Here is an 11,502-nt window from a genome sequence, read left to right on the forward strand (position 1 = left end):
CTTCACTTGCCTGGAAGGAGCCCGGGAAGATGCTCTGCAGCAGCAGGGCACAACCCTGACCCTGCCTGCACAGAGCCAGCCCCCCCACCCCGTACCCCCACCCGATGAAACCCCTCCAAGAACACTTACTGGACCTCTCCCCTCCGCCCCAGCAAGGTCACAGCTTGGGACACGGGACAGAAACTCGGCTGGCAAAAAAGGAAGACAGACATAAAAGCACGCTGGGTTTAGTTGGAATAAAACATGGAAGTGGGCAGCTGTGAGGTCTGGGTGACGGGGAGGAAGAAAGGGCATGAGAACCATCGCTTGTGCCGGGACCTCGTTTTATTGCAAGTAAAATACAAAAGTCAGATAGAAGCGTTCAAGGGATGACGGCCTCCCCAGCACCCACCTCTGGAGGCTTCTTAGCCCGGCTGCCGGGCGATCCCGCGCTGCTGCGGCCCTCGGGGGCTCGGACACAGGCTTCTGCCAGGGCTGGTAAAGCACCTCCCTGACGTTGTACTGGAGAAGGACAGCACACGCAGGATTTGCTCAACAGGTCAGGGTTCCAGGCAGGAGCAGAGACCCCAGCCGACCCCACCAGATCTCCTGTAACTGTCAGCACGGCAGCCAGGCGCCCCTGCGCTCAGGGATGTTAATTTAGGGCAGCACACAAGGATTTACCTGGATTTCTGGCAGGAAGCTGCCCCGTGCTGCAAATACCTGAGCGCAGGGGTGTCAGAGACAGAACTCAAGCCCCCAAACACCGGGTCCATGGGCGAGCGTCAGGGAGGGCAGCGGCCCGCGCACGTGGTGCCGGGCTCCATCGTTCGGTGCCGCCGCGCTCCGCGCCAAGGGCTCCTCCAAGCCTTGCTCACACCCTGAGCTCTGCCAGTGGCTCTCCATCCCCGACACCCCACTAGCCCTCAGCTGCAGAACCCGCTGACGTTCCCAGTTTGGGCTTTTCTTCAGCTGCGACAGCCTCTAGGTTTGTAGCTGTGACCCTGGTGCAGAGAGTAACGACTTTACAGTAACGTCAGTGCAAGAAACTATTCAAATTCCTAAGAAAGGAGGTTCGCTCTGGTTTTGCATGATGAACAAGCTGTTCTTCAGAAGCAAGCATCTGTGAGACCAAATCACCCAACATATATTTGTTAGCCAGAGTGGGGGACACGCAGGACCCCACCACGCACCAGAAACAGGATGTGGAGAGGCAGAAAAACATCTATTCCCTGCTCAGTTTCCCTTTCTGATAAATATGCTCCAGCAAATGCTCACAAGCCCATCCTCTGACCTCCCTGCTCCTCTCACTGGCCGTCAAGGAAGCAGCTCGTACACACACTGAGAACAGGTCACAGTTCCATTTCTCCCTTCTCCAGCATCATCACAAGAGTCTGTGACTCCCTCTGGAGCGAGTACCACGTGCCAGGAGCACCGAACCGCTGAGGAAGTTGGAGGAAAGGATGAGAGGGGAAAGAGAAGGCATAAGCATTTTTACAAGCTACTGCACAGAAGAGGTCAAAATGAAAGCAGCAGCTGGCGGTCAGCTGCGAGGACGGTGCACGCAAGCCTGTGGGAAGCGCTCCTGCACAGGAGTTGGAAACCACTGGCCTTTAGGATCTACAGAGAGTTTGAGAGCTCCCTGTGTCACAGCCAGTCACTACGGTGTGTTTCAGCCAGCCAGCAAAGCCCTCCGCCTGGGCTGCCGGGGCAACACTGACCCCCTACGCAGTCACAGACTCGTGCCCATGAACTCCAACAGGGCAGGGAGCAAAGCCGAAATGAGGCCACCGCATGGGCTGGGGTAGCCTCTTCCTCCCGCGTGACCACGGCTGGAGTCCCTCAGCCTTCAGAAGAGACGATAAGCGTGTGCTGATGATCCTTCACTGCCTCTCTTTGCTAAAAGATGGGAGATGCTCCTGGCCTTCCAGGCACAAACACTTGACAGCAAAGATGTGGGATGGCCCAGAAGCAGCGGATGACAGCTCTGTCAGCACAGGACTAGAACTGCGCCTGCAGCTGGTTCGCTGATGTCTGTCCCCACCTTCCACAAGATAAGGTGCCATAGAAGGTCTGAAGATTATTTTATTTCAGTTTGGGCCATTCCCCAAAATAATAATATATTCTACTTCAGCCCACTACATGGTTCCATCTTCGTCTGTTTCTGGATTGAATAAAGGTGCCGAGACACCCACACGGGAAAATGGGACTGGTTTCTCTGTATGGCCAGAGAGCTCAAGGGCTGTTAAAACTTATGCAAAGAGCTCAACTCTTCATCTCCACCTTGAGCTTCAAGCGGACATCACACAGGAAAACGTTCATCAGGTCCTGGCCAGCCTCCTGAGCAATCCTGCTGATAACCTTACCTCCTCTTCCAATCAACATCATCTGTATTAAAACCCAGAGAGATGATCATCATCCTTATGTTGCTTAGCTGTGGGGAGGAATCACCCGAGAGAACAGCAGCACAGCCACAGCAGCGGTTAAAGGGGGCACAGCAGTTTGAGAAGCCCCAAGATCAAACCATGGGCAAGTGATCACTTCAGAAAGGGCTAAGCTGTTACCGAACAGCCTGTGACTGCGTCGGGCACCCGGCTCTTCCCCACAGAGACCCCACAGCTGCGGGAGAGGGGGGGTCACAGCAAGGATGCACATCCACTGGACCCACAGAATCTCCTTTCATGCTCCCCAGCACCCCATCTCTCTTCTGTTACTCACCATATGAGACTTCCTCGGGACCCTGAGGTTCTGCACGATGAGGAGCTCCCCGCTCGGTCCTTCCTCCCACATCTCAGTCACCTGCAACAGCAAGCACAAGCTCAGCAGTTCCGCAAGGCGCCTCAGGAACAGCAAACGCCCTCAGAGATGACAGACAGCTCAGCTCCCTGACACGAGCACACAAGCGCGGTCCCCCTTCAAACACACAAAGGGTCTCACAGCGCCTGACGTGGGGTGACCTGGCACTTGCGCAAGGACTCCAAAGAGTCGGACAGATTTCACAAAATCAGACAAAGGGATTGCTGTCACACAGCCCGATATTTCCAATAAAATAGCTCAAAGGCAAGCCTGCTCGCGCACGCTTCCCACCTGAATCACGCCGTAGGGCACTTCCAGTGGCAGGTACTCCAGTAGCTTCTCCCTGATGATGTTATCACAGATCTCCTGAGGTGACTGGCTGGTCAAGACCCCGCTGTGGAACTCCCAAGGGCCTGGCTTGGCTTGCATCAGGAGGTACCGCTGTCAGCACAGAACACACACATCACACCCGCTAGCTGTCACATTCCCCTCCCGTGGCGCCACCAAGCCCTGCGCTCGTCTTGCAGCGAGTCGCTACGAGGACACCACTACCAGGGCAGCAGCTGAGTATCTTTGGTGGGGAAAGGAGAAAGGGAAGCTTCTGAAACTCAAACCCTGCCAAAGGGTCACACCTGCCTAAAGCTGCTTGCGTGCGTTAGTGATAAAAGCCTACAGCATCCCTTGTAGCCGAAAGATCACGCGTTGTGTAGCTTCATCATTAGGAACAAGCTGCTGTTTGGAGAGCCCCAAGTAAGAGCTCTGTACAGAAAACTCTGGAGATACAGCAGGGATGTACTCCACGTTGACAGATGACACTTTCCCCCCACACCCCAGGCCGGGAACAGGAGCTCTGCTGCTTCCTCACAGGTGATGAAGCTCAGCATGAAGAACTGGGGTCCCACAAGGGTAAGAGCACGCCACTCTCAAAGCTTAACAGAAGCTCTGACCGCAGTTACCTTGAGCGTATCCACCTCCTCCCCATGGAGAGCTGCCAGCATGAAGATCTCCTGGAAGCACGGCCAGCCCTTCATATTTTTTAGATCTCTGGGTCCACAGTGCTTTGGCCCTTGTGCTTCTTCTGCGACCAGTCTGGTCTCGGAAGCCCTCGTATCACCGCTGTTGTCCAAACTAGAGCCTTGTTGGGCTTGATCCGTTTCCTGCAGACAGTGAGGCTCGTGGGCCCTCTTCTCAGGTGGAGAAGCCCGAGTGACTTGTAGAGGAGACTTTGATGAAGAACCGGAATTATGTGTAAGTGCAGTTCTCACTTCCAGTTTCTTTCCATTTACAATTCCCTCTGTTAGCTCAGTTACTAGTTCCAGCAGGATGTACTTCTTCTTCAGCAGATCCACCTAACGGGAGAGAGGGGTGTCAGGAATTTGTCCTAAACGAGGGCAGCAGCTGGGCCCTGGCTCCGAAACCACCCAGGGGAGCAGCTGCTGCGGGACAAGGCTTCTTGCCCAGACAGTTTTCCAACCACAGGCCAAACCAGAGCACATCAGCAGTTCCAGTACAGTTTGTCCAAGCACCGTCAACTCAACAGCAATGCCCACCCTGTCAGCTCTGCCCAGATTCTCGTCGCCCAGCCCCACTATGGTGCCAGCTCCTGTTCCAGGGCTGATTTAAGCCCCACTCTGCAGCACGTGGCTTCAGGGACACGTGAGCAAGCAACACGTGCACGCTTAAATATTCTGCGAGTAGAGGGGAAAACTGGTGTCCTTTAACACACCCAGACTCAGCGACCTGCAAACACGTCGCTGCCGATGCCGGGCACTGCCTGAAAACACCAGCATAACATCGTGTAAAAGGCAGAAAGAACGAGCTCCGCATTTACCTTGTTCAGAACCAGGACACTGGGGATCTGAGGAAACTCAGAAAGACACTTCAGCACCTCCTTGCTCAGAGAGTTTCGCGTCCAGTGATCTGACACGTCCACCAAAACCAGAACTGCCAGAAAAGAGTAGGGGAACTATGATAAAACTACATTTCCCAAAACGTTAATTTGCAGCTTCTCTGCATTCTACGGTCACCTCCCTCCTGCTGCTACTTCTCTCTCTTCTACAGAGCAGCGCACGGATGGACCCAAAAAGGAGAGTTTTAATTGATAAAAAAAAGAAAATGCAGTTTATACCTGTCATCCTAATGACATCATGCTAAAACTCAATATCCAAGTCCAATAATGAACCCAAGAGCTTCCTCCCCTTGGCGCCAGGCAATTCTCAAACCCTCCCCAGCTCAGCTCCCCCTCCCAACTCACACTCCCGGGGCTGCCTTTGCTGCCCAGTAAACGTCCAGATACCGCAACTACAGGGCTGCAGATTTCTGTGGCAGATAAAGGGCTTGGCTTGATCCAGGAGGAGTTGAGCACCCACCTAAATCTGCGTGTTTCATGCTGTCCCACGGGTCTCTCAGCATGGCTTCCTTTAGTTTATGTCTGAAAGACAAATGCAAATGAGCGAGCCAGGCACAATCACTACCGACTTCCTTTCCCTCAAAAGCGGGGAAAACGGTGTTTTCCACCATCCCAGCTGACACAAAGCTGCCTTACAGGCTGTGACGTCCCTCATTACGTGCACACATGCAGAATCAAATATAACAGGGCTCAACAGGTTCCACAAGCTCCGTGTGCTACCAAAATCACAACAATAAACGAGTTCAGAGACCAAAATAAGACCAAAACCATACATTCCTGTTACTCCTATTTTACAAACTTTGCCCAGTGAAAATCACTCTCTGCTTTTATCAAACCTTGATGGACAGGAACCCCCAGCTCTCCCCACAACTGTGGTGATACCTTTTGGCTTTAAGGGGATTAGTGAGGCCAGGCGTGTCCAGAATTATCTAGAAAGAGGAAAAGACAGATCTCATAAACTTGCCTGCAGGTCGTGGCCAAGGTAAAACTTCTATTTGTGCCACGAGAAGTGACCCCGTGGGATACAAATGAGAAAAGCCCACCCTTGCTGGCTAACACTCCCCCTGCCCCAGGCAGGAGTGGGTCGGGAAGCTCACCAGCTGTGTGTCCTCGTAGGTGACAACACCCCGGGCTTTGCATCGGGTTGTGTGCACTTTCTGAGAGACGGGGAAAACCTGTAAGAAATTGCACACATACACAGCCAGAATGCATCAAATAGCAATTTAGCAGCCAGAGCTTGTTGCTCCACCCCAGCTTTACCTTTCTGCCCAAGAGCTGATTAGAAAGCGTGGACTTCCCAGCGTTGGGCGCTCCGATGATGGCAATTCTTAAAACCTTGGGGTTCTGGGGCTGGTCAGGCTGATCCCGCAACAGGCGGTCCTGTTCCTCTGCCAGGAGAAAGAAGGAGCTCCAGCACTGCTAAAACCCCGCAGCGGGTCCGGACGCTCCGTGACGGCGCCGGGACTCGGGCGGCAGGTGGTACCACTCACCTTTGCTGGTGGCGACGGGCGGTGGGTGCCGGCCCAGGGCACCGGTTGGCTTCTCTGCGGGGATGCCCAGGATGCTGCCGAGCGCGGAGCAGCTCCGGCTCCAGCGGGCGGGGAGCGCGGCGGCCGGCGGAGCGCGGCTGGCCAGCACCCGGGCTGCGGGACAAAGCAGCCAACGTTGCGCGTCCCCAACGGCTGCGGGTACCCAAACCGCCCCAAAACCCTGTCGTCCCCCTCCTCCCGACCCTGCAGCGCCCGGCAGCGCTTCCCCCCTCACGCAACGCCCCCGGGCCGGCCCCGGAGCACCGGCCGCGGCCCCACCACCCCGCCCCGCGGCAGCCCCACCGCCCGGCTCGCCTCGGAAACGCGCCCCACGGCGGCCCCGGAGCAAGGCCGCGGCCCCGGTCGCGGCCACCCCACCTGGACCCAGCAGAAGCAGCCCCGCCGCGGCCGCCCGCGCAGCCCAGCGCACGGCGATGGGCGCCGCCATGCTGGCACGCCGCGAGGCAGGCTGGGAGCGCCTCATTGGCGCAAACCCCGGGAGCATAGAGAGGAGGCGGACGGGGCCAGCGCGCCGCTCGTCGCCGCGGGGGCCTGTGGGGAGGAAGCGGGCGGTGCGAGCGGGCGTGGGCGTGGAATGGGCGGGGCCGTGGGCGGGAGGGCGGGGCCGTGGGCGCGGAGGCGCTGGCGGGAGCGCCCCCTGCCGGCCCCGCCGCGCGGTGCAGGACGGCGGCACCGTGCCGCTCGGCCCAGCGCGCCCGGTGTCCCCGCCACACTGCCCAGTGCCCCCAGCAACACAGCCCAGCGTGTCCCAGTGCGCCCCAGTGCCCCCGGCAACACAGCCCAGTGCGCCAAGTGCCCCCAGTGCCCCCTGCAACACATCCAAGTGTGTCCCAGTGTCCCCCACAACATACCCCAGTGTGTCCCAGTGCACCCCAGTGCCCCTGCAGCACACCCCAATGCACCCAGTGCACTCCAGTGCCGCCCACAACATATCCCAGTGTGTCCCAGTGCCCCCTGCAGCACACCCCAGTGCACCCAGTGCACTCCAGTGCCGCCCACAACATACCCCAGTGTGTCCCAGTGCCCCCGCAACACATCCCAGTGCACCCCAGTGCCTCCCACAACATACGCCAGTGCTCCCTGTAATACTCCCCAGTCTATCCCAGTGCGCCCCAGCATGCTCAGGGCCCCCCCAACACACCCCGTGCATCTGACTGCTCTTCCGTGCTTCCCAGTGCTCCCAGTTCTCCCCTGTGCCCCCAGCAATACGCCCCAATACAACCCGTGCCCCTGCCCTGCCCTGCACCCCGAGTCCCCCTGAACTCCAGCACACCCAGTACACCCAGTACGGGCCCTGCAGCCCCTATGGGACGTGACGGAGAAGGAGAGACAGAGCCAGGGTGCCGTAACCCCATTTATTGCCCCGGGCCTGGGTCCCGGGCTCCATCACCGCGTGTCCGTGCCGTGCCGTGTGCCGAGACGTGTGCTGTGCCACGTGCCATGCTGTGCCGCGTGCCATGCTGTGCCACGTGCCGCGTGCCGTGCCATGTGCCACGCGCTGTGCCGCGTGCCCCGTGCCGCGCCGCGTGCCCAGCCGTCGGCAGAACCGTTACCATTACTAAACTCAGTAATGGTAACGGTTTCCCCGCCAGCCGGGGGGTCCCTGGCTGCGCCCGTTGCTGCCCATGCCTCAGGGTGCCCCACATCCCAGCTCCGCATCCCCCACCCCTCCGTGCCCTGTGCCGTGGTCCCACGTCGCGTCTCCCGCCCTGGGCCCGTCGGCGGGTGCCGCCCGGAGGAGTACATCATCTATACTGTAGTGTCTCATAGCGAACTTACAGTATACGATGATATCCTGCCCGGGGCGGCGGGCAGCGTGCCGCGGGGTGGCCGGAGAGCGGCGCCTGCACGGGGGGGAAGAGCACCGTTAGGGAGCACAGCACCGGGGCCGCCGCCTCGCCGCCACGGCCTCCCCCCTACGCCATCACGGTCACCCCGGTCCCGGTGCCCCGGAGCATGATGGAGGCTCCCAATGGTCTCCTTACTCCATCTTTATCGCCCCCAATCCCACCACCCCAGAGCAGGATGGAGACTCCCAATAGCCCCCAACCACAGCATCCCCTCATTATCCCCCCAGTCCCACCACCCCAGCACAGGCTGAAGGCTCCCAATGTCCCCCCAAATACAGCACCCCCTTCTTATCCCCCCAGTAACCCCACCCCAGCGCAGGCTGGAGGCTCCCAACCCCCCCCCCAACGCCAGCATCCCCTCAACCCCCTCCTTGTGCCCCCCAGTGCCACCTCCCCGGCGCAGGACAGCGGCTCTCCAGGAGGTGTCACCTACCTGTGGGGGTGGCACTAGGGCTTTGTGGGGTGCTGGGTCTGCACCCGCCTTATAAAACCTGCTCTGCCTCATCTGCATATCTCACATCTGCACTGCACAGCTGGATGGGGCCCCTTAACCCCTTCATGCCCGGGGGGGGCACAGCCCCAAGCAGCTCCCCCCAGCCTAGCACAGCCCATGGGGGGCTTGGGGACAGGGGTTTGCAGGGGGCCACCCCTCCTGCCTTGACCACTGTGGTCACCAGGACGGTCCCTCCCCATAGGATGGGGGACCCCAAACTGGGAGCTACCTATTGCAAACTGGTTCCCAGTTGCTGGACAGGGGCTTTGGACATGGCAGTGCGACAGCCCCATGGGGATGGGGCCCGGGGTGGTGGTGGGATGTGTAGGTGCAGGGGGTCACCCTGCACAGGCACCCCCAGCTGAGCTACATGCACATGGGTGTTGGGATTGCTGTGTCCCCTGGCCACATATGCTCCCCTGAGGGATGTGTCCCCCCCAAAAGATGTGCCCCCCAGCCTGCAGGGTCATGTCCCCCACCTGCCTGTGCCCCCCCACAGGGGGATGTGTCCCCTGGAGGGACGTACCCCCCAGCTGTTTGTCCCCAAAGGACATGTCCCGCTGTCCACGCGTGTCCCCAAGTGGGCTGTGTCACCTCATTGCACACAACCCTGGTCATACTTGTCCCTTGGCCACTCGTGTCCCCAAATGGCTACAGCCCCTGGCCACGAGCGTCACCTGCCTGTGCAGGACCCTGCTCATACGTGTCCCCCAGCCACGCATGTCCCCAGCCCTGTCTGTCCCCACAGGGCCACCTCCTGCAGCGAGTGCCATGCCACTGCGCCCGGTTGTTTGCGCCAGGACACGGCGGCGTTCCTGGAAGCCGCCTGCAGGACGGTGATAATCCCCCGCCAGGACCATCTGCGTGGGAGCCCCGATAAGCAGCAGCATCCGTCTATCGGGGACCCTGCCCTGCCCCGCGACGTGTCCCCAGACCCGCTGCCACCTCTGGGTGACGGGAACAGGGGCAGCATCACCCACATTCCCCCCAGCCTGGCCGGACCCTGGCAGAAGGTGGCACAGAGTCAAGCCCTGGCACAAGCCTGGCTGCAGGCATGAGGATGCCAGGACTTGGGGGGCTGCAAGGGACCATCACCTCCTGTCTTTTGCCCCTGCTGTGACCCAGAGGTGTCGTGGGGGGGCTGTAGTGCTCCCCAAACTGTGGCACAGGCACCCAAGCACCTAGAGCAAAGTGTCCCCAAAGCCTGGCCAGCCCCAGGTGAGCCCCATGGCACTGTCCCCACCCAGGTTGGTCCCTGCGCCCAGGGTGCTCGGGGGCAGCCCTGCCCCATGGCGCTGCACCCTGTGGGGCAGAGGGGACCTGAGCACCCCCGGGTGCCCTCCTGGCAGCTGTGCTGCTCCGTGGTGGCGTGTCTGGCTGCAGATAAGGAGCGCTGGGGGCTGCCCGGCTGTCCCCTCCCGGCATATCTGCAGGGCCACCCTGCTGTGCCCAGCACCCTGCGCACAGCACCCTGCCCAGCCCTCGGGGGACACCGAGGGTCTTGAGGGCACGAGGGAACTGCCTTTGCCCTGGGGAGGGCAGTGAGGCAAAGCCCCCCGTGTGAGCCCCACTGCTGGCTGTCACTGCTCCCGCTCACAGGCCGACCCCGAGAAGGGCAGGTACCCCCCGAGCCACCCTGCTGTCCCCCAGCGCAGGGAAGGGCTGGGAAGGGGATACCAGGCCCAGGGGGGGGCCATGGGTGCTGCCTGGCCCCCACGGGGTGCAGGGGGCTCTGGCAGCAGGGCAAGGGCATGGGGCTGCTCAGGGCCGGCAGCAGAGCAGGGGGAGGTGGTGGTGGCACGAGCTGCTGGGACACACAGAGCCTTTGGCCCACGTCAGCCCTGGCCCAACCCGGGGGTGCCACTGGCTGGGGTGCCCCCGCAGTGACCAGCTCCCAGGTTAAGGAGGGTGATGCAGCTGGACTCACCAGCCGCGCTCCGCGGCTCCTCGCTCCGTGCTCAGGTGTGTGGGAGCAGGACAAGGCTTTACCCCTACCTCGGGCTGGCCGGGGGCTGCCCCGGGGATGGGGCAAGGACCCCACGGGGACACAGCGGCCGCAGGGAGGCCATGAGCTCCCAGGGGCTTTGCAGGAGCCAGGACCTCACTTCCACGCACCCCTTGTTCCCCCGTGGCAGCAGGAACACGCGAGGGCTCCAGGGCCAGCAGCCCCCAGCCAGCCCACGCCTCGGCCGGCGGAGCACCGGCTCCGGCACCGCCATGGGTGCCACGGCAGGGGAGACGGGCACGGGAGGCACAAGACGAGAGCCAAGGCAGGTGGTGACAAGGCTTTATTATCGCACAGCAGTGACGGTCCCAGGGACGCAGGCATGCACACGCACATGCAGATAGGGCGCCTCGCCCGGCACGCCCGCCAGCAAGCGCCAGATCGGTGCCGGCGGCCCCGCGGCACCAGCAAACGCCGGCGGCTGATAAGGCCGATCCTCCCCGCCGCCAGGAAGGGGGACGGGGTGCCGTGGGCCCCGCAGCACCCATGCACCCCACAGCAGGTCAGTCCTGGCAAAGGGACTGGCCAGTACCGGGGGTCCCTGCACCCACCCTGTGACAACAGAGGGGTGACACTGAGTTGTGGGGAAAGAAGCCAGCGGTGGGAGCCCCAGCACCCCACAGCAGCGCCAGGCTGACTTCACGGGTGGGTTTGGCTGCTACAGCCACACTGAGCACAGGCAACGAGACAGGCGGGGAAGGGGCACGGGCCAGCGCAGGGCCCTGGTGGCACCGTGGGGAGTATGGGACACAGACACGGGACAACCTCGTTCACATCGTCACTCAGAGCAGCAAAGCCACTGGCCGTAAAAGGCAGGAACCAGAGGTGGGGGCTTCTGCACTGCCTGCCGGGCGTCCCCCGGCCAGCGTGGCTGCTTGTCAGAGCCCCGTGGCCACAGCACCAGTGGGGCTGGAGGAGCC

At 60.9% G+C, this 11,502-nt stretch overlaps 1 protein-coding gene across 2 annotated transcripts; it reads right to left on the minus strand.

The window, feature by feature from the left end:
• Positions 1 to 306: 306 nt before the first annotated feature.
• On the minus strand, positions 307 to 6,744 carry ERAL1 (Era like 12S mitochondrial rRNA chaperone 1). 2 transcript variants are annotated; one of them, XM_064467702.1, is made up of 11 exons: positions 6,592 to 6,744; positions 6,175 to 6,327; positions 5,945 to 6,072; positions 5,782 to 5,859; positions 5,567 to 5,613; positions 5,145 to 5,206; positions 4,607 to 4,719; positions 3,732 to 4,124; positions 3,067 to 3,216; positions 2,698 to 2,778; positions 307 to 1,421 (listed from the first exon to the last, which is right to left on the minus strand). In XM_064467702.1, the coding sequence occupies exons 1-11, from the start codon at positions 6,716 to 6,718 to the stop codon at positions 1,332 to 1,334; spliced, it is 1,422 nt and encodes a 473-aa protein (XP_064323772.1). In that variant the 5' UTR covers positions 6,719 to 6,744; the 3' UTR covers positions 307 to 1,331. The 2 variants fall into 2 exon arrangements, with proteins under 2 accessions (XP_064323772.1, XP_064323771.1); XM_064467701.1 differs by lacking the exon at positions 307 to 1,421 and adding an exon at positions 2,047 to 2,367.
• Positions 6,745 to 11,502: the final 4,758 nt, after the last annotated feature.

Source organism: Phalacrocorax carbo, chromosome 17 (genome assembly GCF_963921805.1).
Source record: "Phalacrocorax carbo chromosome 17, bPhaCar2.1, whole genome shotgun sequence".
Classification (NCBI taxonomy): domain Eukaryota; kingdom Metazoa; phylum Chordata; class Aves; order Suliformes; family Phalacrocoracidae; genus Phalacrocorax; species Phalacrocorax carbo.